Raw genomic sequence first — 25,429 nt, 5'->3', positions numbered from 1 at the left:
CCAAAGACTATTTTGGCATTGAAAAACCATATAATTGATCTTCTTGACATCAACTAATATGAATATGATAAAAAAAAAACACAAAGATTTTAAGTCCTAAAAATAATACATCTTACAACACATTTTCAGGACCATCTATTTTTAAGATTTTCATATATTTATAAATTTATTTAATTTGAACCATTTTTAGAGTTTAAAATTTTATAATTAAAGATGAAAATTGATTTTCAAGCCATCCTAAAGTTTCGACAACAAAATATTGCATATTATGATTAAGTTAGGAGGTGTACCTTATTTTGATAGCTTAAAGTTGCAACCATGCAAACCTCACCCTTGGATAATATTGTATCTTGTTCAAAACTTGAGCAAGATGCGTCAGTTTTTGCCATGTTCAAAACTTAAATAGCATGCATCAGGTTTTTTGAATCGTGAAAATCCACACCAACCTTATCTCTTATGTGTTGTCTTTCATTTTTTTCATTTCTTTTTCCCCTTTTTTAGGTAGTTTAGTGGCCAAAATTAAACTTAAAATATAATGTCAATTGCTAATCACTTAAGCCCAATCTTAATTTTTTATAAGGTGTCTATCCTAGACATTCAAAATGTGGGGCACCTTCAAATCCTATCAAAAGTTATAAGTTTGGTGTCAACAATCTAGTACAAAAATCGACTTAAACTTCTAAGTATAAAATTTAAAGCTTCAATTACAGTGCAGATCTACATATACTTAAAAAATTTAAATATCAATAGCCAAAATATATTACAAGATGCACTATTTTTTAGATTTGAAATTCTTATTTTTGTTTATTCTTGAAGTAAAAATGATTAATTAGAAGATTTTTCAATATTACGATATATAGTTTTTAAGCTTTTGGGTTGCGCCTTACTTAGTTGCTTTCATAGATAAAAGGTTGATATTTTATATAAACTTTTTCTATCTTTTATTTCAAAAAAAAATCCAATCCTTTTAACTTTTACCCATATCAACATTGCCCATAGTCTGGATCATCAGATTGGGAGGTCCTTTAGCTTTTTTCACTATGTATAGTAAAATAGGGTGGCTTTAATGAAAAATGTTACAGCAGGGTTGTAGCTCCTGAAAGTTGCAGTTTTGTCGACCAAATAAAACTCAGAATAATCATCTTTATCCTTATATTTATGTAGGGGTTGTATTACTATACGAATATTTATTTTTGTACAAAAAAATCATAATCATTTTTAATCATTACATATAAATCCAATAGATGAAAGTGTATCACATTAAGAAATTTTATTTTAAACGTTGTGCCTAAACAAAGACACATCATCAACCACCAGATTTCAAATCTAATAAGTAAACAACGTGGATGTCAAGTTTTAAAACTAGAAGGCATATTGTCTAAAATGGTTTATTTTCAAATTTCACAATAAGCGGCAACATAATTTTTTCATATCATCATAGGACTTTCAAATTTCATAATCAAGACCAAGATCGATTTTCCACCATCATCATGTTTCCGATGTTGGAATTTGTGGCAGGATATTGGGAAGAAGGTTTATATCTTGTCGCATGCTTCTGTAATTAAGAGGCCAAATGGGCTCTTATGTCGCTTCCTTTTTTGCATCAGATATCTTACCATTTTTTCTATACGAGACCCAGACAAAAGCTACTAGTTGCACCCCAAACCCCCCTCTTAGCACCGAAAAAATCTCAAATTGATCATCTCCAACTATACAACAATAGATCGAACTATAAAAAGGAAAAGTATACAAAATGACCAGTTTACTTTTTAATATAATGAGGTCAAAACTACCTTCAAATCAAGTCGTTGTAAGTACTAATGATTAGACTCAAAGTTTAAAAAAACAAAATCTCGAACTTTGTAATACACTCTAGCCATCTAATTTGACATTTAATATCTTGGACTTGGAGTGATTGTAACTTCCTTGTAACTAAGATAAATTGTCCATACTATGCAATCTCATATAAAAAACATTTCAATCTCAAAAGTTGTGTCTTGTGATATATTATCTAGACATCTATTTTCAAGTGGTCACAAATTTGACATGAATTTGGGAGCTTCATTTTTCACGATCAAGGGTGAAAATAAATTTTACACCCTTATACAAGTATGGCTTTGGAATTGCATTCAAATCACCCTTTATTATTAAATGAAAATTGGACGGTTGGAGGTGTACTATTGACCATCAAAATCCAAGTAAATTATTCCCAAATTTAATGACACATTCTTAACCACTCGATTTCACATCTAACATATAAAAGCACTCGATTTCACATCTAACATATAAAAGTACTTATGACATTGTAAGGTTAAAAATCTTATAGGATATAATCACTTAAGGGTCGTTTAGATACCTAGAAATATATTGTCTGTGAAATATATTAATAGAAATACATTCTTTTTACTCGACACAATTTAATATGGAATTGTCTATATTGCACCTTAAATTTTCTCATGCTCTTATGGACATAGCGATTTAATATGAAATTGTCTAGCTAGATACAATTTATCTTTTGTACGCACAATCATTCTTGTCCTTTAAATTTCAAAATGAGTGGTTGTACTAGTGTCATTGAATAATACAAAATTTCAAAAAAAAAAATTCACTTAATGACTCGCCTCAAGCCATCAAATTTGATATATAACATTTGAAAATGTTTGTGACCTCCATTCACGAAAGGTAAATTATATCTTTGTAGATATTCTTCTTTAATATTGAAATGCATATATATAGATAGCATGATTATATTATGCTTGTCATGCCTCGAAGAATAATAATTTAACAGTGTGAATTAATATTCGTCATAAACATTGAGTGAACTATTTTAGTCCCAACCTTTAAATATCGTTAATTTGTAGTTTAAATAGTATATGGTGATGTATTTAAAAAAAAAATTAATGTGAAATAATAAAGTATTTTAAAAATTAGATTGAGATATTGGAGGAGGCAATGTGAAAAAAAAAATTACAACTAATATATAGTAAGTAATTTATCTCTCTTTGTCTGTATCTAAACCATAATCTCAAAAAATCATTTTTTTCAAACGACTAATCATTATAATTTATATAAAATATAATTTATCACTTTTTTATCTCGATCTAAACCTAATCCCAAAAAAATCATTTTTTTTTCCAAAAGATTTAGAAATCATTATGATCTATTCTAGGGAGATCTCAAAAATATTTTGAGACAACCCACGTTTTGGAGATTTTTTGGGGAGGACAACCCACCAATTTGGAGTTTTTGTTAGATGTTAGCTAGAGATTTTTAGGGGGAAGCTCTTTTTCATATATTTTGAGAAATCTTGTATAATTTATTTCCATTTTTTTACAGTTAAAGTGTACTTAAACATGATAAAGGTCCTATTTGAGTACCCGAACATTTGGTAAATCTCATATTTCTTTACCTGATAAATTTCATATTTCCTACCTGTGAGTGTACCAAATATGTAAATCTCATATTACAAGGAAATATGTTTCCTCAAATATGTAAATCTCATATTTCCTTGTAATATGTTTCTCTGATTTTCAGGTGCCCCGTAGAGAAAATATAGAAGTTTTTAACATGGTTATAATTTCATTATCTTTTGTACATAAAAGTTACAATCAATGTAAAATTGGATGGCTTGAGGTGAATCACGACGTAAGAGATTTTTTGTTTTTTAACTTTGTGTCTATTCCATGACATTCTTATAACCACCCATTTTGAAATTTTGTTTTGGAACTTTGTGTCTATTCCATAAAATTCTTATAACCACCCATTTTGAAATTTAAATGATAAAAATAATGGTGATCTCTATATACAAAAGATAAATATTGTCTTTGTAGATAATCCTTTTAAACATTGGGCTCCCAGGTATCATCCCCCTCCCCTCTCTACTTGTCTTTGTTCTGAAACGCTTTTGGGCGAGTTTGGCTTCACCAAGCAAGTTCATTATGACTAATATTAAATGCAGTTGAAGCCATCTTCAGTGAGGATTTAGTGGTGTTTTCGCGGCATTTCCCAAACAGCGGAACAGAAAACTAGACAACCATTACAGAGACAAATATGTTGCAAGACAATTCCCCACAAGTGGGTTACAAAACTACAATCACATTTAGTGGCCAAACTAAACAAGGAAGTGCAGACGCAAGTGCTTTACAGAACTACAATCACATTTTGTGGCCAAACCAAACAAGGAAGTGCAGATGCGAATCAGAAGAGAATAGTATTTAAAAATGGGCATTGGGCATGTGTTTTATGAATAGCTTTGTTTTTGCTTCTTTTTTTTTTAGTATCAACCTTAATATATAGCATTGTTAATGGCTAAACACTCAAACCCAAGACCAATTCCTACATTTTTACCATTTCCCATCTCCTCTTTACCTTCTTTCATCTTAAAATATCGCTCATGGGAAATGATTGGCTATTCTCCCTACCCCCTCCCCTCTCTCCCCTTTCGTCCATCCTTGGATAGGTGGGCAATGGGGGATCACCATTGTCCAATAACCGACTCAATGGTCGGGATCCTCCTGCCTAAGGATCCAATGGTGAACAAGGACCCATCATAATTTCAAGAGACACCACCCACCTGATCAATACCCTTTTGTTTACTTCATCATTGTCAGAGAATCATTTCGACTACTTACCAACTTATACGGTAGCCGGGCCCAATAGTTGAAAAAGCTCTAATGATGATAATGACGATGGTGATGAATAGCCCATGACTTGGGAGGTAAGATATTCCAAATCCAGTTATCAAATAACTTACCTCGCAGCCTGTCGAACAATGTCTCAAAAATTAGACTTAGACTTGGGCCGGCCAGATGTCCAATTTTGATACCCCCAATCCAAATAGGGTGATTCCCGGGCCGGGCTATATGTTAATAATTATTTTCAAAAAATAGATAACCTGGAGACTCAAGTGACTCCGGGTCTCTTGGCCCAAAATCGCCCGCCTTCCGTTCTGGTCCTCCTCAGTGATTCGCGAGTCAGAGAAGTGATTTTCGAATCACGTCTCAAATATTTAACATCAATGCATAAGACTATAAATTTCACAACTGTGCCATTTGACCGGTGCCAAACCAACACTCCTCAATCATTGCACTTCATCCTTTTTTATCATCAACATGCTAGAAAAATGATGTATCTTTCATAGAGAGTGAAAGGTAGAATGTTAGAGTTTCAAAAAGAAAGCCTCTGTTTATTTGCCAAGATTGGCTCAGCCCTTACTTTCAGGCTAACACATCGTCACAATTCAAATAAAGATGAAGAATATGGGTTTTAGCAGCTCTTTTATTGTACCCGAGCCATATACTCAAGGCCCAATTCCTTGGATAAAAATTGGAAGCAATTGAGAGTAGAAAAATAATGGAAGGGAAGAAATTTGAGAGAGAGAGAGAGAGAGAGAGAGGTTACTCTTCTGCAACGACGACACTGATCTCACCCTTCTCAAGCAAGTCATAGAAAGCTTTGGTTTTCCTCTGCTCGTTCCAGTGGTGAGTCTTCCAAACACCCCCAGCCAGCAGGCCGAGTGTCATGCCATAGAAGATCTCCTTAATGATACTTGGTCCAGTATACGCAACATGGGCAATCCTATGTGCAGCCATTGCTTCCTCTTTCTTCTGCAAAATTGAGTGAAAAGCATGACAAAGGCAAAGTTGACAGTTTTAAAAATAAAAATAATAAGGTAGAACATGACCAAACATTAATCAATTACAGTTAAATAAATGGTAATCAATTTAGATATTCATGTAAATCTCCACTTTTAAATTACCCTCCTAACTATATAAAAAAAATGGGTCATTGCCCACATTTTTGTACTCTTATCATGACATGGAAGGCAGTACTATGAAGAAGCTTTCAAAATTAGTGAATACCCACTTGGTTTTCCGTTCTTTTTCTTTTTATTATGAAGTATCATTGAGCTCACATAACCTTCTTGCACTATTTGAATAAGTGAATGTCATAGCGATCACTAAAGGGCCACCATTTATTAAGCCAAATATTATCAATAGAAGCCAAGCTTTGATGAAAGAGCAACAATTCAAGTTCGTACAGCATCAGGAGTTTTGTCTGAAGTGATCACCACTACAACATGGAAATATTTTGAATCCTTAAAGAAAATCACCAGGGGTTTAAGCCCCATGGCCTCCTTGTTTACAGCTTATAAGAGTCTTCTCTTTGCCAAGAGTCTATGGCAAGAGTCTATGCCATAGATAATGCCATGGGTTTAAGCCCCATGGCCTCCTTGTTTACAGCTCATAAGAGTCTTCTCAACAAAGACAATACCGACGCTTATCGATGTTTATTATCTATGGCATTTCAATTTTACACAACCTAGTATTTATTTATAGGGACAAGTGGTTTATCTAGTGTTTGACAAAGACAATACCGACACTTATCGATAATAGTTATTTATGGCATTTCAATTTAAACAACCTAGTATTTATTTTTAGGCACAAGTATTTTATCTGGCGTTCGAAAACTCAGTGAGTTCAACTCGGACTTGCCCGAGTTACTCGGAATAGGCAGGAAGCCTAGTCCAAAAGAAAAACATCAGGAACCACCCAAGCTCTGATAGACTCAGCCACGTGGACCGCTCTGATAGACTCAACCAGGTGGACTTGTTTTAAAAAAAAATGGTTTCGTCTTGTATTGTACATCGAGATTCTTGATTGTACCATCATTCAAAGAAATTAATCGAGCCTGCTGCAGTGGTAGAGCTCACAAATATTTTCCTTATTAAAAAAAGATTTGAGTCCCTACCAAAAGTATACGGTTTCTTTTGAATTCAAGCCTAAAAACTTCGAGACTAGATTGTATTTTACAGATGTGAATCTAAGAATTTATTTATAAATTTTACTGCATCAAAAAAAAAAACAAACAGTTGGAAGCCTAACAAAACTATTCAGTAAATACTTGCAAGTGATTCACTAAATAACATGTATGGATGATCAGTGCATTCATACCTACATAAAACTTACAGTTGCATGCATTTAGGTAAATTAAATGAATCTGATAACAAGTTTTCTCCTTCCAACAAACCCCAACCACCATGTCCATTTCATGACGTACTAACTAAAGACTGGTAAAAAAAGATGATCAAGCAGTTAAAAATATCAAAATCAAATTGTAAAATCACGATAGGATCAGATTTGAAGATGATTACTGTGATGGAATAAATTACTTTTCAAAAAAATAATTGATGCAACAAATTATTGGAGAATAAACTCTTACCCAGAAAGGTACGAGAATGAGATGGGTAGGGCTGCTCTCTGTGTGCCCTTTTTAAGAGGTGATGTATTTCTAAACTCATAGAAACGGTTTACTGCGTGAAAACGATAGAAAATTGACCCGGTTTCTATGCGACCAAGCTCGCATACGTACGAATGCGGGCCTCTTAATAAATCTATTTTTTAGATCAATTTTAAGACTTGTTTTTTAAGGACATATAATTCTAACATGAAGATCATGAATATGAATAAATAAATAAATTTTAAAAATTATAAATAATAAATTTAGTAAGAAAGCATTTGGATCGTTAGTTTCTATTGTTTTTAAATGGAATACTTACTTGCATCTATTTTTAAAAGGGAAAAGTTTACATAGAGCCGAGGCTCTTTAAACAATCAAATTTGAGACTCTATCAAAAAATTCATTAGAAGAGGTTGTTTGGATGTCTAGATATCTTCAAATTGATCATCTCAACATCAAGATGCATGGACATGAGAAAAAAATGGATTTCAAGTTTTGGAAATAGTGTATTTTGTAATGCATTTTTTGACCGTCAATTTTCAAGATTTTCAAATGTTCGTAGATATGTCGATCTACACTATTTTTAAACCTTTAAACTTTATAAATAAATGTAAAAATATATTTTAAGTTTATCACAAGGATTTCCAGTAGTGAAACTACACTTCTCGACTCTATTTGAAGATAGGCTCTAATTTGATTGTTAGAGTCTAGGCTCTATACAAACCGCACCCTTTTTAAATGGATGCTTTACACTTTCTGGACAGCAAAAGCGGGCTAATAAAAAGAAAATTTTCATCCGTCAAAATTTGGGGTAGATTCATTGGATAGATCAGGTTTTGATTAGTGACTTAGTGTTGATAATAAACAAACAATTCCTTTCGTTTGTTGGTCTTGAAATAAAACAAGCGAGTGGTTCATAGATTTAGGAATATTGAACAAACAAAACTGATTATTAAGATGGCGTCCATGGAAGTATAATAATAATATTATTATTATTAAAAATAAAAAATAAAACTGACCAATAATATGGCTGTCTTGGAATCATAAAGGCGAGATAGAACCAACTATTCGGTTGGTGGAACCACATAATAATTTTTTGGTTGATATATGTTGCAAAGCTAAAATTGGATGCGGTCAATAATCGGTCAAATGTTTGGCCTGTTTTGATAAATCATACCCATTTATTTTGATTGATTAGACAAATCTTACAAAAGAGAAAGTATACAAAAAGATATTCTTCTTTCTTTTCTTTTTTTGGAAATTTTTTAAATTTCATACGATACCCCAAGCCATCTAATTTGGCATCTGAATGCTAGAAAAACTTTTTTGTAATAAAGATAAAATATAAAGGGTGCAGTCGGCATACGGATGCATCCATAGCTGTAGAGGTAAAGTGCACTTTCAAATTTTATCATGGTATATAATTTTGATGTAAAATGTTCTTAAGATTATCTCAAAATTTATTTTTATATCTAATTATAAAATTTTAAATTTCAAAAAATGGTTAGAATCGATCTATAAACATATGAAAATCTTGAAAATGGACGGTGTAATATGTTGTAAAATACACTATTCCTGAGACTTAAAATCTTTTCATTTTTCATGGTCATACATCTCGATGTCGATATGATCAATCAAAGGGTTTTTCAACATTAAAATTACATTTTTCGATGGATTTTTGAGTTGTGTCCATAGTTCTACATTATAAGGTTGCATCCTTATATAAACTTTTTTCAAACATAAATAGTCTACATAATCCCAATTTATATATATATATATATAACCAAATAAATAGAGATTAGAACAATTGTTGTGATGTTATTATGCTCGACAACTAGGTAGATAGACGTCGATTCATAAATCTTAGAAAAATTTACTGAAATCCCCCAAGTTCAACTTTCTAAGCATCTTCATCCTTATGTTTTTTATACCACTCTATGAAGCTCAATATGGTTTTCTTTTGCCAATACCCCAAAGTAAAAAAAGTGTTCTATTTTGGACCAAAATAACTCCCTTTGACCGAAAAATGAGTTCAGTCTAACACAAAAAATATGTTGTACCAATTTGGCACATTGATTTCATAGTGTCGTACCACATGAAAGACTGCCAGACCGACACTATGAAAATGTGGGTATAAGGAGAAGAGGGGAATTTTGGTCATGAATCTATCATCTTTTTGACTGGGAGCGGGAGGGGGGGGGGGGGGGTGAAGATTGGGGTTTTTTAGTGTGGACAAAGTTAGAAATGAGTTCCCTTTTAAAAATATATTTTTGAGATAGATTTTTTTACTTAATTTTAAGGATATCTAATCTCTAACATGGAGATCATGAGTATAAAATAATAAATAACTTTTAAAAATTAAAAATAATAATTTTATAAAAAAATATTTGGAGTGTTAGTTTTAGTTGTTTTTAGATAGACCATCCATTTGCATATATCTTTAAGATGGATGCTTTATACCTAAGGGGCGCAAATGTAGAAATGCGTCCCTCGATGTATGGAATTTTTTCTCTTTTAGTGTTTTTTAAAAATTATTTGGGATGAGGGGGAGAGAATATCCAGAAAGTAGAGTCAAGGGAGATTTTCAATAATTTTCCCTAAATCTGAATATATGTATAAGTTCCGGCATAATTTTGTGCAAAATTATATTCGTACACAGTTTGAGTTGTCATGAAAATAGGGAAGTACCTTAATTAAAGACATATCATGTCATGTCATTTTCCAACCAAAATGAGCTACATAAATAAAATACTGTCAATCATTGATTCAAGAAACGTACTGTTTTGCTTAGTGTTCATTTATTTAAGGGCGAGTTTTGCATATGGTGTCACCCTTAAGCAATTCAAATACGACACATCTCCAATCCTTGTCAAAAGATAATTTTAATAGCTAAAATTTTAGTAATGACCTGATAGTCTATTTAACATTTAATTACAAAATTTAAAACTCAAAAAATGTTGTAGATATAGCAGATTTACAAGCATAAAAATGTATGGTCTATATAATATATTCAAGATGCACCATTTTAGAATTTGAAATTCTTTTTAAGACTCAAAATTCTTTTTTTTTTCCTTTTCCATATATGTATATCTTGGAGGTCAATAAGATCAATTAGAGGATCTTTTCAGCATCTTTTATATATATATATATATATATAGAGAGAGAGAGAGAGAGAAATAGTCACCATTTTTCATTCCATACTCAGGATATCACAATCTTTATTCATATATTTTTGAGGTGAGTCTTACTTCATGAAGTTGACACCTTGTGCAAACTTTTTTATTTATTTGATAGGTCACCCATTGTCACACCCCAAGAATTTACATTACTGTTATTCTTGAGATGTGACAGACACAACATATATACATCTATTGATAGGACAAATTTACAGTGGCGAGGTCTTACAAAGTAAATAAAAAAAGTTTAAGCAAAACTACAATATCTTCCCAAAGTTGATCTTGACGAGGACACAAATGAAACCGCAGTCATCCTGAAAAATGTTTACCATAGTTTGATGAGTTTGGCTACTCAGTAAGTGATCATCATAATCCTAAAAATAATCATGATTGAAAGATATCAATATTTTCCAAAATGAGATCTATTAACAGAAATGCATCAACAGTTTCACTTTCAATAATTGCATAATTAAGTATAATTCGAGTAATTGAAATACTTATAATACTTTTAACAACAGTACATAATTCAAAGGATTTCACAAAATACCCTATTGGCGTCCCAAGTAGGTCACCTATATACCCCATCAGCGTCCTGATGGGTCCACTTAATCCCTATCGGCGTCCCAGATAGGTCCATTTAATCCCTGCAGGTCCACTTATACCTCACCGGCGTACCGGATGAGTCAACTTAAACCCTACCGGCATCCCAGATAGGTCCACTTATACCTCACCGGCGAACCGGATGAGTCCACTTGCATACTTAAATTATTTCTAAATCTCTTTAAACATTCGAAAGCAGCAATATCATGTACTCAACATATCACTGAAACCATTAATATGAATTTTACTTAAACCATTAATAACAGTCACTCTCTATAACATTTCAAAAATAACCAATCAAATATTTTGGGCTCAAATGTAGAAAGGCAGCAGTTTGTAAAGGCATTCTAGCATAATTGCCAATTTAATATGTATAGAAAAACTCTTATAAAAATTCAAGAATACGGAATTATCACAATTTATGGAATATCAATTCACAAATAAACATTTCACAACAATACTATAATCAATTGTAAAAATGTCAATTTTTAAATAATAAGGCAGTCATTTGCACATGAATTTTACAATGTCTAAATATTCAAAACAGTAGAAAGAAATATCACAATTTTTATTAAAAAGATTATTTTTCATGATAATGAGGTCACGTGCGCATAAAATTTATCGCGCCTAAAATTCATGATAATAAGCAGAAATAATTATTTCATTTTATTTTTAAAAAGAATGGATTATTTTTCGAGACAATGAGGTCACTTACACATAAAACTGATAAAATAAAGATTCTAGACGGAAATATCACTATTTATTAAAAATAGACTATTTTTCAGGAAGACGATGTCACTTACACACAAAACTTATAAAATAAAGATCCTAGACGGAAATATCACTATTTATTAAAAATATACTACTTTTCAGGAAGACGATATCAAGAAGGAGCTTCTGATAAAAAATTTCGGTTCGAGAGAGAAGTTCACTGTGTTTCGACCAGAGAGAGATCTCAAAGTTTTGTTTTAGGGTGGGAGTGCTCACATCCCCTATTTAAATTCTTATAACGTATTATTATATTATTTTCTTACGCTCTACCTCATACCTGAGGTGTCGCGTTAAAAGCAGACATTTATCGTACGAAAACCACGTCCGCTAAAGGACGCTGCTAGCTGCAAGCAGCAGGAGGCAAAAGCGGGCAAAGGAAAAAAATAAAGGCAAAGCAAAAGTTAATCCAAAGCAAAACTTTTTGAAAATAGTGATGGTCCCCAAGGACCATCATACTCAAACAGAATATCACCTATTTATAAGCATATTTTCTCCTTTTTTCTTCTTTTTTTTTTTTTTTTTTTTTTTTTCAAAAGTTTAGGATTGTTACATTCTTCCCCCCTTAAAGAAATTTAGTCCTCTAAATTTGTGTACCTGATTATTGAAAATATTTTTAAATTTCTCAAAAATCTTAAACCTATTGCTCTGATACCATAATTGTCACACCCCAAGAATTTACATTACTGTTATTCCTGAGATGTGACAGACACAACATATATACATCTATTGATAGGACAAATTTACAGTGGCGAGGTCTTACAAAGTAAATAAAGAATATTTAAGCAAAACTACAATATCTTCCCAAAGTTGATCTTGACGAGGACACAAATGAAACCGCAGTCATCCTGAAAAATGTTTACCATAGTTTGATGAGTTTGGCTACTCAGTAAGTGATCATCATAATCCTAAAAATAATCATGATTGAAAGATATCAATATTTTCCAAAATGAGATCTATTAACAGAAATGCATCAACAGTTTCACTTTCAATAATTGCATAATTAAGTATAATCCGAGTAATTGAAATGCTTATAATACTTTTAACGACAGTACATAATTCAAAGGATTTCACAAAATACCCTACTGGCGTCCCAAGTAGGTCGATTATATACCCCATCAGCGTCCTGATGGGTCCACTTAATCCCTATCGGCGTCCCAGATAGGTCCACTTAATCCCTACAGGTCCACTTATACCTCACCGGCGTACTGGATGAGTCCACTTAAACCCTACCGGCGTCCCCGATAGGTCCACTTATACCTCACCGGCGAACCGGATGAGTCCACTTGCATACTTAAATTATTTCTAAATCTCTTTAAACATTCGAAAGCAGCAATATCATGTACTCAACATATCACTGAAACCATTAATATGAATTTTACTTAAACCATTAATAACAGTCACTCTCTATAACATTTCAAAAATAACCAATCAAATATTTTGGGCTCAAATTTAGAAAGGTAGCAGTTTGTAAAGGCATTCTAGCATAATTGCCAATTTAATATGTATAGAAAAACTCTTATAAAAATTCAAGAATACGGAATTATTACAATTTATGGAATATCAATTCACAAATAAACATTTCACAACAATACTATAATCAATTGCAAAAATGTCAATTTTTAAATAATAAGGCAGTCATTTGCACATGAATTTTACAATGTCTAAATATTCAAAACAGTAGAAAGAAATATCACAATTTTTATTAAAAATATTATTTTTCATGATAATGAGGTCACGTGCGCATAAAATTTATCGCGCCTAAAATTCACGATAATAAGCAGAAATAATTATTTCATTTTATTTTTAAAAAGAATGGATTATTTTTCGAGACAATGAGGTCACTTACACATAAAACTGATAAAATAAAGATTCTAGACGGAAATATCACTATTTATTAAAAATAGACTATTTTTCAGGAAGACGATGTCACTTACACACAAAACTTATAAAATAAAGATCCTAGACGGAAATATCACTATTTATTAAAAATATACTACTTTTCAGGAAGACGATATCAAGAGGGAGCTTCCGATAAAAAATTTCGGTTCGAGAGAGAAGTTCACTGTGTTTCGACCAGAGAGAGATCTCAAAGTTTTGTTTTAGGGTGGGAGTGCTCACATCCCCTATTTAAATTCTTATAACGTATTATTATATTATTTTCTTACGCTCTACCTCATACCTGAAGTGTCGCGTTAAAAGCAGACGTTTATCGTACGAAAACCACATCCGCTAAAGGACGCTGCCAGCTGCAAGCAGCAGGAGGCAAAAGCGGGCAAAGGAAAAAAATAAAGGCAAAGCAAAAGTTAATCCAAAGCAGAAGTTTTTGAAAACAGTGATGGTCCCCAAGGACCATCATACTCAAACAGAACATCACCTATTTATAAGCATATTTTCTCCTTTTTTTTTTTTTTTTTTTTTTTTTTTTTTCAAAAGTTTAGGATTGTTACACCCATCCAAGCATTGTAAGCAAATAATAATGCGTTGTCCATTGGAGTAGGCGTAAATATTATGTCCATAAACACCAAAATACACAGGCACTGACATGCACCATAACAAACACGTTCAAGGGCATACTGGCGGGAGAAGAGATGTTTATCTTTAGGGGATTGAGAAATATGTAATTTGATAAAACGTCATTTCAAGAACCCCAAGACCCACAGTAAATTGTGGTTCTTTTGCTAGAGAAACTCTTTGGATGGCTTGGAATCTAGGTGTGGAGCAGACTATAGAGTTTTTTGAGTATTGATTTTGGACCTAGTGAGAGTGGAACTCTAGAAAATGTAATGTGACACCCATTACCCTAACCCTGGCTGCCTCTTCTTAGCGTTGATTTTTTATTTGATTTTGATATTTGAAGCTCAAAAAATGGTACATACCTTCGTGATATATAAGTTATTGAAGTGGAAAGTTCAAAAAATATGTTAATGAAGCATTTTATAGCTTGAAATGTTTTTTTTTTCCTAAATTCATGATTGTTGAGATCAAAATGATCAATTTACGGGTTTTTATGCTATTAAAGCAATATTAAATAAAAGCAGCAACCAATATTATCAAAATCGGACCGCCCATTGAAAAGTTGAAGAGTTCGGTCTAGTTGAAACTACTCTGATCATTAGTTGAATTTGTTGGATGTGATTGTAAATATATAAAGAAATATATGAATAATAGTTTAAAAATATAAAATGTATTAAAAAAATTGTCCAACTTTATTTAGGACCCGGTTTTTATGTAGCCAAACCCTTATATACAGAAATGCAGGGGCCCTCTTAATAAATTGAGATGGATAGTAAAACTTAATTTTTAAGGATTTGTAATCTCTAACATGAAGATCATGAATATGAAAATAATAATAATAATAATACTAATTAAAAATTAGAAATAATAAATGTAGTAAGAAAACTTTTGGACCGTTAGTTTCCATTGTTTTTAGATGGAACACCTACTTGAAGATGGATGCCTCACACTTTCTAGACTGCATATGTAGAAATGCGGTCCAACAAAAACTGAATGGTCAGACTGGCCAAAATTGGACAAAGACTAGTTTTTTACTCAAATTACCAAACTGGCCAACACAACAATCTGATCGAGGGACTGTCTTCGAATTTGTCTGAAAAGCACCTTGGGCATTATAAATATCTACGATGGCTCTAAAATCAATTTTCAATACCAATTATAAAATTTAAAGCTAAAAAAGTGATATAGATCTTGCAAATCCATACACACTTATTTCAAAGGTGAAATGGATGGTTTACATACCGGTACAGTTTGTATAAAGCTGAGGCTCTAAATAATCAAAATAAAGCACATCCTCAAAATAGTATTGAGAAATGTGGTTTCAATAATGAAAATTTATGTGATAATCTTAAAATATCGTTTCATCTCTAATTATAAAATTTAAAATTTAAAAAATATTGTAGATCAGGCGGATCCATGAAAACTTGAAAATCTTACAAAATTGACAGTAAAAAAATGCATTACCTGATGCACTATTTTCAAAACTTGAAATCCATTTTTTTTTCTCATGTCCGTGCATCTTGAGGTGGAGATGATCAAATTGAGGATGCTTGTGCATCAAACTAACCCCTTCGACTGAAATTTTTGAGGTGCGATCAAATTTGATTGTTTAGAGCCTCGCACTCACATAAACGTTTTTCTATTATAAATCTTTATTATGGCTATAAAATCAAGTTTCAATACCAACTATAAAATTTGAAGCCAAAAAAAAAAAAGTGGCACAAATGGTAAGGTTAAGAAGATAAACTTGAAGGTTTTCCGACTCCAATCTTTTTATAAATTTTGAAGTCAGGTTTCACTTATTTTGATAGTGATCCAGCCCTATCAAATTTAAAAAAATGATTATTTCACCTACAAGTTGAAAAAGTAGGTGCCCGAATCCGAAAAAGACAACACCCTTCCTTCGTTAAAGAATCTGGTGGTATCCCAACACAGTTCGTCTCCCTCTTCACCAGAGTCCTTCCTACTTCATCCCCTCTCTAACCACTTCGCACAACACCCCCACTCTCTCTGAAGTCCTGCCAACCTTTCAACCTCTCTCTCTCTCTCTCTCTCTCTCTACTCCCTCCAACCTTTCATCATCTTCTTGCTCATCTCTCGATCCAGGTCTTAAAAAGCAAGCCCCCTGTAGCTTGGCTCCTTGCATCTCTCTCTCTCTCTCATGGCATATAAAACACTGATCACCGTCTTCCTCATTTCCGCAGTCCCACTGGCTATTCTTCTCGCTCTAGAAATCAAATCCCCATCGAACGCCACCTCTTACCCCTACCAAAGCCAGGGCTGGTTCAGGGAATGCAGCAAATGGGACGATCACGACCGTCGATTCATAGTCTCCTTCATGGAAGGCGGCATCGGTCAGATTTCCGTGCCGAAAAATGAAGAATCGCGGTCGCCGTTTCTCAAAGAGGATCTTCTCGTCAAAGACGCCGACCTTGGAGGGAATGGGACCCTTGGATTAAGGATCGACCGGCCCAGAAATCGGCTCGTCGTGGCCGTTGCTGACGTCTGGGGGAACCGGTTTGGCGCGGTCGCCTCGTACGATTTGTCCACGTGGCGGCGACTATTCCTCACAGTTCTCGCGGGGCCAGGTAAGAAAATCTGAAAGAGAATCTTGGGTAAGATTTTTTCCAGAGTTTCATTGCCCTCTTACCAGTCGTAGGACTTATATCTACCTATTGCTTCCCTCTTTATCATCCAATTTTTAGATGGACTTAATCTTTTAGGTATATATAAATTTTAATAAAATGAAATAAATTTTAAATGCTAAAACATAGTTTTTGGAAAAAATCTCCGATCATTGATTTTACTTTTAATTTAATTGGAAAGACCACAATTCCATATCCATTTTCCCTCTTTGAGATGGATGTTTGGTACCTCAGGAGACACAAATGCAGTTATGCATCCACTGCCGATGCATAAACTACTTTTCCACCAGCATAAATCACCTAATTTTTGGATAAAAACTCATATATATATATATAAATATATATTTTGAGTATTGCCTGGGCCTCGGCAGTAGTATCGTAAATTGTAAGTATCATGGTGAAGTCTAAGGCTCCATTCTAAAAAAAAAAAAAAAACAGAGCCTAAATCCCACCGAGTTATAACTTTTAGTTAGAAAAGGGATTGGGGTCGTGGTGCTAGCACCTCCACACCCAATTACCGCATCGTGGTATCCAATCCATTCCGATCATTGACACTCCCAATTTAACACCTTCGAAATGTAACTCCCTAACCTATTGAAAAATACAACGGAAAACTTTTCATCCTTAGTACTTTTGCCTAAAGAGTAAGCAAGCAATTTGATCATGTAGGCTGTGGACTGGGACTAGGTTCATGAGAAACTGGGGCTTAATTTGTCAGTATCTCCAGGGAAATTTATTTATATACGTATGAGGGATGAATTATTTAACACTTTACCCATTCATTCAAAAGTATTCCAACTCACGACAATTAGTTAACTATTTAACCAGAAGTATTCCAACTCACGACCATATGTTTTTTTTAGGTATTTTAACATCAAATTAAAAGACATGGGTAAAATGTTAAATAGGCAATCTCCTATAGAAATTTGACAAATTCTCTATATTTTAGACCAAAATTCTATAAGAGACTGTATGTGTGGTACAAATGATTAAATATTGTTTGGTATTTCCTATGTTTGTAATTGTGTGATGTGGAATCCCAGTAGCGACTCCAAACCTTATCATAATTTTCTTTTTTAGTATTCAGACCTTTCAAGATTTGATACAATGAGATATGGTGGGAATTGGAAGCATGTGAAATTTTCCTTGTCCATCACTAAAAATGATGGTGTAGAAGTTGTTCTTTTTCCTAGTGCCTTGCCACTATCTTAATCCAAAGTGGAAGTGCATAGTCGTAACATTAATGTTTATTTCGTGTGAAAATATTTTCTAAATAATGTTTTCATGTGAAAGAATTATTTAATGTGGTTAGATGTGGAAATATTTTCACACTAATTGGTTTCAGGGCATCTTTTCATACCAATTGGTTGGTGTGAAAATATTCCAACACTTAACCACATTAAGGAACTAAATGTGCTCAAGTGAAAGAACAGGCCAACCATGCCATCCTTGGTTGAGATGTGCGGTGAAGATGATCCGATTTATTCAAACTATACATCAAAAGTGCATATATTCTGTTTATTTTGCCTTTTGCTTACATGAAATGCAACCACTTTGTTGCTTTATTTAAGGATAATGTGAGTTATTTTTTTGCAATGCATTAGTATTAGCCATTTTCAAAAAGGTGTGGTTTTTTGAGGCTTAGGCTTCACTTCAAAAGTAACGTTGCACCATAGGTTTCTGTTAGAAGTTGCATTTTTTTTGGTACTAGAATCTCTTATGGAGGCATACAAATCAATTTTAGCCCTTGATCACAAAATTTGAAGTTCCAAAAATAGTATACATGAAGTGGTTAGAGATCAAAGGGAAAAAAACAAGGGATTGTATAAAGTGATCATTTATCTTTTGTACAAAGAAGTCACAACTACATTTATCTTTTGCACAAAGAAGTCATAACTATTCCCGCTCATTAAATGTCAAATTGAATGGCTTAGGGTGAGCCACGAAGTCCGAGATTAGTTCTCGTGGTCAGCCTTCGAAGAAAGAGGTATGTGGTGCAATGATGGGGACTCCAATCGAGTAATGTATGTCATGTGTATAAGGTGGTACCAATGAGTATGTCTGTAATACACAAAACTATATTGTGGAGATTCAATGCTAATGAACTAGCTGTTCAAGTTTATCCTAATTCTCCTAGCAAGTTGGTTCCAAAAAAAATTCACAAATAAATACATCACACGATCTGGAAAGTCTCCTTCCCTTAACCATATGGGTCATTTGGCAAAAAAGAACTGGGAGGTCAAAAGAAGATTACAAGCAATCATTCCAAAGAGTTGAGATAACTTGGATGATTGAAAAAAGCATCACAAATACTATGTTTCTAAGGGCTGAGAATGGGTCGGATCGACACTAGGGTCGGGGCACTTGAGTTCTGAGCCCGAGTCAGGAACTTTCATACTCCCGAGTTCATAAGAAACTTGGCTGAGTCCTTCAAAATTTAACAATAAAATTTTTAAGAATTGGTGAGACTTGATTGATTTCCGCAATTTTGATTCCAAACATTTCCTGACTTGGCGGCCCATCGAGTCTGAGTAACTCAGGTGAGTCCAAATCAGGCACGCCGAGTTTTTCAAACGCTGCTCTCTCATGGTTGCATTTTGTTTTTTACACGTCAGTGCTAATAAACAATTCCATTCACACACTTTCTTCAATGTTGCAGAGGATGGAGAATCGTTGGCAGATGATGTTGCTGTAGATGAGGAAGGAAATGCCTATGTGACGGATGCCAAAGGAAATAGGATATGGAAGGTTGGGCCAAAGGGTGAGCTGCTATCCACCATAATGAGCAAAGCTTTTAGTGAGAGAAAAGAGTGGTATTATAACTTGGTGGGACTCAATGGAATAGCTTACCATCCCAACGGCTACTTGCTGGTGCTCCACACTTCAAGTGGTGCTCTCTTTAAGGTTGACATAGCAACTGAGGAAGTCACTAAGGTTGTTTTAGTGAGAGGTTCATTGATCACCGGCGATGGTATTGAGCTTCTCTCCCCAACTAAGTTGGCGGTGGCTGGGGCTGTGCCTTCTTGCCGAGTGGTCACGAGCTCGGATGATTGGGTGACGGCGGCTGTGGTTGAGAGATATATGGGGCCCATGCATAGGTTTGCATCTTCGGTGACTGTGAAGGATGGCAAGGTTTATGTGAATCATTTATTCGGGTTGGGCCTTTGGCAAAGGAAGCATTTGATCACCGAGGCTGTGTTTTCACCCCTGTAATTTCTAGGTCTAGATTGTTTAGAAGAGAAAAGTGATTTGGTCGGTATTCATGTTTTCTTGTTTAGTGTTACTGAACATTTTAATGGAAAAACTGGGCTTATAATTGGAAAATAGAAATTGAAAGCCTCATGATAGCTATGTTTTATGCTTGCATATAGGCTTCAACTAGTTACCAGTCATGACTTGTTGGGGGCCAAGCCCAAGTTTGGGGTAGATTCGACCAAGTAAAGTAGATCCTGCTCTAATAACAACAAAAGCTCTTTTTCATTCTTTCATATACCAAGGGATTTCAGTTGGAAAAGAAGATGTTCTATAGCACTTTATTTTTGTTTGATTCGAATTCATAATTGTTTGAATTGTGTAATCTCCAACTATAAATATTGGTAACCAAACCAAAGCAATTTGATTTGATTATAATTCAATTTGTGACGATCGTAGGTGGAAAGTTCATTTTTTGGGGGCGAATGATGGATTGTTAGTATGGATGCTTTAGAAGATATAATTGGAGGTTATTTATGGTTAGGTTTCATATGTATACTTGGTGGAATATGGCATATCTTAATCAAACTTTTTGCGTGGGTTCTTGGCGCGCTTAGTCCTCAAACAAAACTACAAAAAGATGTAGGGAACTAGTGCTACTCGGCTAGTTCCTGAAAATTTTTAGTTGGACTCAGTCTGACTGACACACACAGGTCCGATTTGGACTCCATAAAAGAATGGGAGGGAAGTCCTTGTAATTTTTTGCTTTATTTTATTAATGATCAGTCGAAGCAATTCTGTTGCTCATTGCATTGATCTCTGATCTATTCTCCATTCCAATGAAATAAGTTATGGTTTTAAAACAAATTGGATCAGTCCTTGTAAATGCTGACTTCCTAGGCTTTTAGAACAGGTTATAACCATCTTTATAACATAATAGCCCCAAATATTATACTGGAATAAACTATGGTTTCTTTTCTCCCTATGGCTTTCTCTAACATAGTGTTTCATCCCTTTTTATTCCGGTCTGTCAGTATATTAAGTTTCTAAGTATTTATAAGTTTGTTTTTTTGGAACAGATTAGATGGTTATCTAGTTTAACTATCATATTAGCCAGTTGTGATTGGTTCAAGCCATAAGAGCAGAACAGGAGACGAAAAACAAAGTCCAAGTATGGGGATTTGGCTGGACATAGTGGCTCAAAATTATGAGAAGTCATGCATGTTCACAATAAAATTTTTAAATAAAGTGCAAAAAGAAGTATTACATTTAATGCTATTGCATCTAATTTGTAAGCCAAGACTGACTCTTCCCATGCATGTGAGCAGTTTAAAATTAATTGGAAAATTTAAAGACATGTATAAAAAGATCGCTAATAACACATGGAGTTCAAAATATCACCTTGCACTAGGGCTAAGTGTTGGGTTTGGTGAAAGCTAATTCACTACATCCATATTTTCTTCTAAAGATTAAGGACATTATGGAAAATAGAAAATGTACTTTCTTGTTTTATAAGAGAGTGAAAGATGACATAATATCCATCCTTTGAGGGTCATCCACTTGAGGATTATGGGAATAGATCTCCAATATGGAGATGGGTCTTCAAGAGAGAAACATGACCTCCGAGAAAGAGGCGATATTCCCATGAGTTTTAGGATGGTTAACTTTTACTTCTAAATAGAGAAAATCTCTATGTTGTTGTCGATGTTATCTTTCCAGTAGCGGTATTGCGGTGGAAAATAGGTTGTTGATTGACGGTGTAGCTCGGTCTGGAGAGCAGGTTTAGAAGGAAATATCGGTAACGGTCTTTTACCGATATTTAGAGATATGTATTATCTCTTGTAACCTAAAATTGTAATCTTCATTGTGATAGTGAATTTTTAGTCTCCGAGGCCGTGGATGTAGTCCTACAGGGTGAACCATGTAAATCGTGTGTTGTTGTGGTGTGCCTACAATTGGTATTAGAGTACAAGGTACGGGGTTATGGCTTGCATTAATAAAATGATGAATGATAGAGTTTGATGGATACATGGCTTGAGGTGGAGAAATATGGAGGCAAAGTGTTTGTGAAAATTCTACAATGGAGGCAAGTGAGAAGAAACCAAGAAATATCCATGGTTTGAGGTGGAGAAATATGAAAGCAAAGTATTTGTGAAAAATCCACAATAGATGCAAATGAGAAGAAATCAAGAAATCTATTCAATGAAGGTTGTCAAGGCAATTGTGATGACTTTGCTATCAAGGTGAAGATTGTTGGGTTTAGTGATAGCCAAATCACTATACCCATATTTTTTTTCTAAAGATTAAGGGTATTATAGAAAATAGAAAATTGACTTTCTTTGCTTTATAAGAGAGTGAAAGATAACATAATACCTATCATTTGAGGGTCACCCTTTTAGGATTTATGAGAATGAGAGACACTGCCTCCGAGAGAGAGGCGGTATTCCCATGAGTTTTGGGTTGGTTAGCTTTCCAGTAGGGGTATTGCGGTAGAAAAGAAGATGTTGATCAATGGTGTTGCTCGGTTTGAAGAGCAGGTTTAGAAGGAAAGATCGGTGATGATCTTTTACCGATATTTAGAGATATGTATCGTCTCTTGTAACCCAAAACTGTAATATTCTTTGTGATAGTGGATTTCTAGTTGCTGAGGCCATGGATGTAGCCCTACAGGGTGAATCACATAAATCGTGTGTTGTTGTGATGTGCTTTTTATGTTTATTTTTTTTTTTACACTCGATTTATAGTTGTATTAATCTACTTCGCATTTGGCCAATTGAGTACACGATATTTGGGTGGGATCTCCGGATTTGAGATTTTCGGTTCCACAAACTAAGGGATTATTGAGATCCCTACACTAAGTACTTGCGACCTTAGGAGTACATAATATCGGCTTGAAGGGGAAAATATCAAGGAGTACATAATATCGGCTTGAAGGGAAAAATATCAAGGAGTACATAATATCGGCTTGAAGGGGAAAATATCAATGAAACGATGTTGACTATTTTTATCGGATACTTCCTAAGAAATTTAAATTGCCTTCCTGTGCTGTCAGGCTCCTTAAATTGTACAAAATTAATTTCTGTGTCATTTTCAGAGTCCTGGTGCTAATAAAGACATAGGGTTGATAGATTATCCACCACCCCTTTGCTAACCATTAGCGTACTTGCCTCTTTCCAAAACTTACCTCAACGGTTAGTTTACCGCTTTTGATTTACTACCTCTTAAACGCGTACTTACCTCGTTCCAAAACTTATATTATCGGGCCTCAATGGTTAGTTTACCGCTTTTGCTGTTTCTATTTTCCGGTTAAGGAGTTAAACATCCCATACACACCTGAGGTTGCACTACTATCCATCAAATTTCTGGTTCCCTTCATCCAATCGTCCATCCAAAGTTCATAGGATCTTGATTGAATGCGTCGAAGTGGAATGCATGCTTAGTATAGGGTTGTACACCGGGATTCTTTCTTTGCCCTGCATTGCATTATTGTAGTAGCATATCACCGCACCATTCAATGTACCCCTGTTAACTCTACCCATCTCCTATTGTCTAGAAACTTTACCTCACGCTTGTAAACTCTAGCAGCATTTAAGATGCCAGAGAGTAGAGTCTGGGACAGTAGAAACCTTCTCTTCTCTTGTGATGAGGATAGCAAATGCGCAGATGACGAGGAGGGCTCAACACAACACAACACATTGGGCTCGGATGAAAGGAGAAGAGAGGAGATGAAGCCATGATTTAGAAACGCAAACGCAAACGCAAACGCAAATGAACCGGCTAATAGATTTGATTGGGAGCGAAGGCCCAAATACCTTCACATACAAATGGAACATCCCGCCTTTTTTGGCAGCAAGGGTTGATCTCCTTTCTTGATCTACTTGAGCATGAATTAATTATCACATAAAATTTTAAGAATGAGAAATTTTATTAATTAATGTAAAAATTATAATTTAATTTCCTATTTTCGTTTGTTATCAAATAAATGCTTGTATGATCTCAAAGATGGCTGACCATTTTTTGAATTCAAAATAAGTAACATCGTGGAAAGAAGCTTCGAAGCATCTACTAGAACCCAATAGAGCATGACATGGAGCACCATGTCTAATCTTCCCGGGTGTGCAAATAAGCCAACAAAATGCTGTTGGCTCTGCCCTATTCCCTAAGGTCTATGGGTTTGTTTAAGGAGTTCATGAGGTATAAGCCAACTGTGGTTGTGTTGGATCGATATCTAATATGGAAGAAAATTGGATGATTGTGACGATGACGTGCATCTCTAGAGATGGAAAACTCTGTTGCAGCATTGTCGCCACCGCTAATTATCTCGAGATAAAACTTAGGAACACTTGTTGCTAGGAAATGCTACCTAGACTGTTAAAGAGGGCTTCAGAAAGCAATTATCGGTTATGGAGACACCTACGAAGAATTCCATATGCATCGTTGGTTGTAATAACATTCAAATGCACACGAGGAACATTCAAATAAGAAGATAGATGGAAGACGAGCACTTACTGTGAACATAATACTAACATTGTATGTTGGCAGGGTACAATCACCTGCAAAATGAGTGATAAATGTGGCCCATTTGATCTAGATACGAGATTGTGTGGTTTGTATCGACAAGGATAAAGAGATTTGTAACTGGCCAGTGAACAAAATAACTTCACAGGTGAATTATAAAAGAAGAAGCATCCTTTCTTTTACTTTTGAAAATCGTTGTTTCAAGTTTCAAATTGTTATGTTTTATATATATATATAAAAGCTTCTTATCGGTCTTTACCATAAAGTTGGCCATCCCAAAAAACAATACAATTGAACTAGGCAATCATGGGGCAGTAGGAAACCAAATCGACTTTCTTGGGTGCGGGATCGAGCAAAGCAAGCGTGCACCTAGTTTTCACAGCACTACTACACTCACTCTAGTTTAGTTTTCTTCGCTGCTAGCGTGCTCAGCAAACAAGTATTTATTGACTTGTGTGTACGTATTTCCTATAGGATTGCGATTCTACCATATATGTCTTTCATTAGACCTTTATAACAGCGATGCTGAACATTAAATACAATGGGCCAAAAACACCATACGTTTTGATACAATTATCTATTGTATGACACCTTAACTTTTTATTAGAAAAATCCCCAGCTAGTTGCAAGGTACTTACCAAAGTTCCCCGCCGGGCCGAGCCGAGCGTAGTGCTCGATTCGAATGAGACTTGCAGTTTCATTTTCCCAATCGAATAAAGAGAGGCCTCTCGCCTTGCCATATCGATATTATGGTAAGAGCTCTATTCTATAGTA

At 34.4% G+C, this 25,429-nt stretch overlaps 2 protein-coding genes across 2 annotated transcripts; one reads left to right on the top strand and one right to left on the bottom strand.

Moving 5' to 3' along the window:
• Window positions 1-5,164: 5,164 nt before the first annotated feature.
• Window positions 5,165-7,354, bottom strand: LOC18430229 (Cytochrome c oxidase subunit Vc family protein). Its single transcript, XM_011623591.3, has 2 exons — window positions 7,222-7,354; window positions 5,165-5,606 (listed from the first exon to the last, which is right to left on the bottom strand). Exon 2 carries the CDS (start codon window positions 5,589-5,591, stop codon window positions 5,397-5,399), a length of 195 nt encoding a protein of 64 aa, XP_011621893.1. The 5' UTR covers window positions 5,592-5,606; window positions 7,222-7,354; the 3' UTR covers window positions 5,165-5,396.
• A 9,060-nt stretch (window positions 7,355-16,414) lies between these two features.
• LOC18430230 (uncharacterized) lies at window positions 16,415-20,275 on the top strand. The gene is made up of 2 exons (XM_006840389.4): window positions 16,415-16,888; window positions 19,605-20,275. The coding sequence occupies exons 1-2, from the start codon at window positions 16,462-16,464 to the stop codon at window positions 20,156-20,158; spliced, it is 981 nt and encodes a 326-aa protein (XP_006840452.1). The 5' UTR covers window positions 16,415-16,461; the 3' UTR covers window positions 20,159-20,275.
• Window positions 20,276-25,429: the final 5,154 nt, after the last annotated feature.

Source organism: Amborella trichopoda, chromosome 2, assembly GCF_054954075.1.
Source record: "Amborella trichopoda isolate Santa Cruz 75 chromosome 2, AtrichopodaSantaCruz75HAP2 v2.0, whole genome shotgun sequence".
Lineage (NCBI taxonomy): Eukaryota > Viridiplantae > Streptophyta > Magnoliopsida > Amborellales > Amborellaceae > Amborella > Amborella trichopoda.
This window is presented reverse-complemented; position numbering and strand designations above follow the sequence as displayed.

Excerpts from the sequence above, each read along its gene's own strand:
- LOC18430229 (XM_011623591.3), bottom strand. The coding sequence starts at position 5,591 with ATGGCTGCACATAGGATTGCCCATGTTGCGTATACTGGACCAAGTATC.
- LOC18430230 (XM_006840389.4), top strand. The coding sequence starts at position 16,462 with ATGGCATATAAAACACTGATCACCGTCTTCCTCATTTCCGCAGTCCCA. Across the intron at positions 16,889-19,604 it reads CACAGTTCTCGCGGGGCCAG|AGGATGGAGAATCGTTGGCA; the intron begins GTAAGAAAATCT and ends TCAATGTTGCAG.